Source organism: Trachemys scripta, chromosome 6 (assembly GCF_013100865.1).
Source record: "Trachemys scripta elegans isolate TJP31775 chromosome 6, CAS_Tse_1.0, whole genome shotgun sequence".
Lineage (NCBI taxonomy): Eukaryota > Metazoa > Chordata > Testudines > Emydidae > Trachemys > Trachemys scripta.
Window position 1 is genome coordinate 108,059,516 of NC_048303.1, and position 1,442 is coordinate 108,060,957.

The 1,442-nt window shown below is 45.3% G+C and overlaps 1 protein-coding gene across 1 annotated transcript in view; it reads right to left on the reverse strand.

The window, feature by feature from the left end:
- Positions 1 to 941: 941 nt before the first annotated feature.
- Positions 942 to 1,442, reverse strand: part of LOC117879102 (cyclin-dependent kinase 4 inhibitor B-like) — a 2,275-nt gene continuing 1,774 nt past the window's right edge. Inside the window, exon 2 of the mRNA XM_034774055.1 lies at positions 942 to 1,378. Coding sequence (XP_034629946.1) covers positions 1,058 to 1,378 — 321 coding nt within the window. The 3' untranslated portion in view covers positions 942 to 1,057. The remainder of the gene's footprint in view (positions 1,379 to 1,442) is intronic.

Consider the following 1,442-nt stretch of genomic DNA (forward strand, 5'->3'; position numbering starts at 1 on the left):
AGCTTGGACTGGAAGGGATAGATCACTTGATAGTTGCCCTGTTCTATTCATTCTCTCTAAAGCATCTGGCACCTGCCACTGTCAGAAGACAGGATACTGGGCTAGATGGACCATTGGGCTGACCCAGTGTGGCCATTCTTATGTTCTTAATCTTTGTGGGACACATTGCAAATATTTTATTACTATAGAGACTTTTAACATCTTACATAATTTCACCTGACGATATAGTCTACACCTTCAGTTGTTAAGTGAAAATATGAGTCTAAAATGCGAATAGGAGTACCCCTAATTATCCAAAACCCTGTTAAATAAAATAAAACGATCATTTTAGCATTATGAGCCTCAGATAGCCTTTATTAAACTCAAAGTCAACCATTAACATCAATGGGAGTTGGATCTGGCCCTAGGAATATAAAATTCTTAGACCCTCTCAGGTTTCTATGTTTGAAAAGATGTCTAGCTTCTTTCCTATCCGCATCTTTTGGAAAATCCAGGCACTGGGAAGCATCTGTTCGTATTCCAGGTCTGGGAAGGAAAACTGCAACCCAAGAAATACACAAAGATTTGCCTTCTGTCAGACTAGTAATAGTTTATTAATTTAAGTGGTGTATTTACCTTCATGGTTTCCTTTACAGTGGTAGTGTTTGAACGTTTATTTTTATTTTTTTTCAAGTATAAGCTAATATACATATTTGTGCAAAGTAAAAATCTAAAACAAAAACAAAGATCGTATTTGCTTTTAGAGCATTTGAGAACATTTCCAAGTGGCATATTTACAATATATTATTCCTCTTTATTATACTTCAGACATTTAAGAAAAAAAGCCGGACAATAAGTTATGTTATAGGAGGAAATATTATAACATCAATTAATGTGGACTCTTCTGTAGACGTGGGGAGGGTACAGCATTGGATTAAAGATTAACAAAATTGGGTGCAACAGCCTCCCCTGCTGCCACCCTCTGATTTCCAGCCTACTGTGTCAGGGTAACAAGGCGGCTCCTAGGTGTCCTGGGGGGTAGTACCCGGCTGCTGTAGACGAACCTGGTGCCTGCAGTTCAGTGCTTTGTGTGGCTGAGCAGGGCAGAGCCCCGCAGGGAGCTGGCCACCCGCCCGGCATTCCTTGCAGGCTGGGCTCGGAGGTAGCTGACCACTTGCTGATGCCCGCTTTCTACAGCTAGGTCAATGGGGAGGCGGCCCGATTTGTCCCGCAGATCCAACCGAGCCCCGCCTCGGTGCAGCGCCACAAGGGTGTCCAGGAAACCTTCTCGCGCCGCATCGTGCACTGGGAGGGAGCCGGTGCGCGGGTCCGGGCGGTTGGGATCCGCTCCTCTCTGCAGCAGCAGCTCCGCCACCTGGGTGTTTCCCATCATCATGACCTAGAGGAGAGGGGCAGAAGCCGTCAGTCACTGACTCCGTGTTTGGCCAACTCTTTAGACGGGC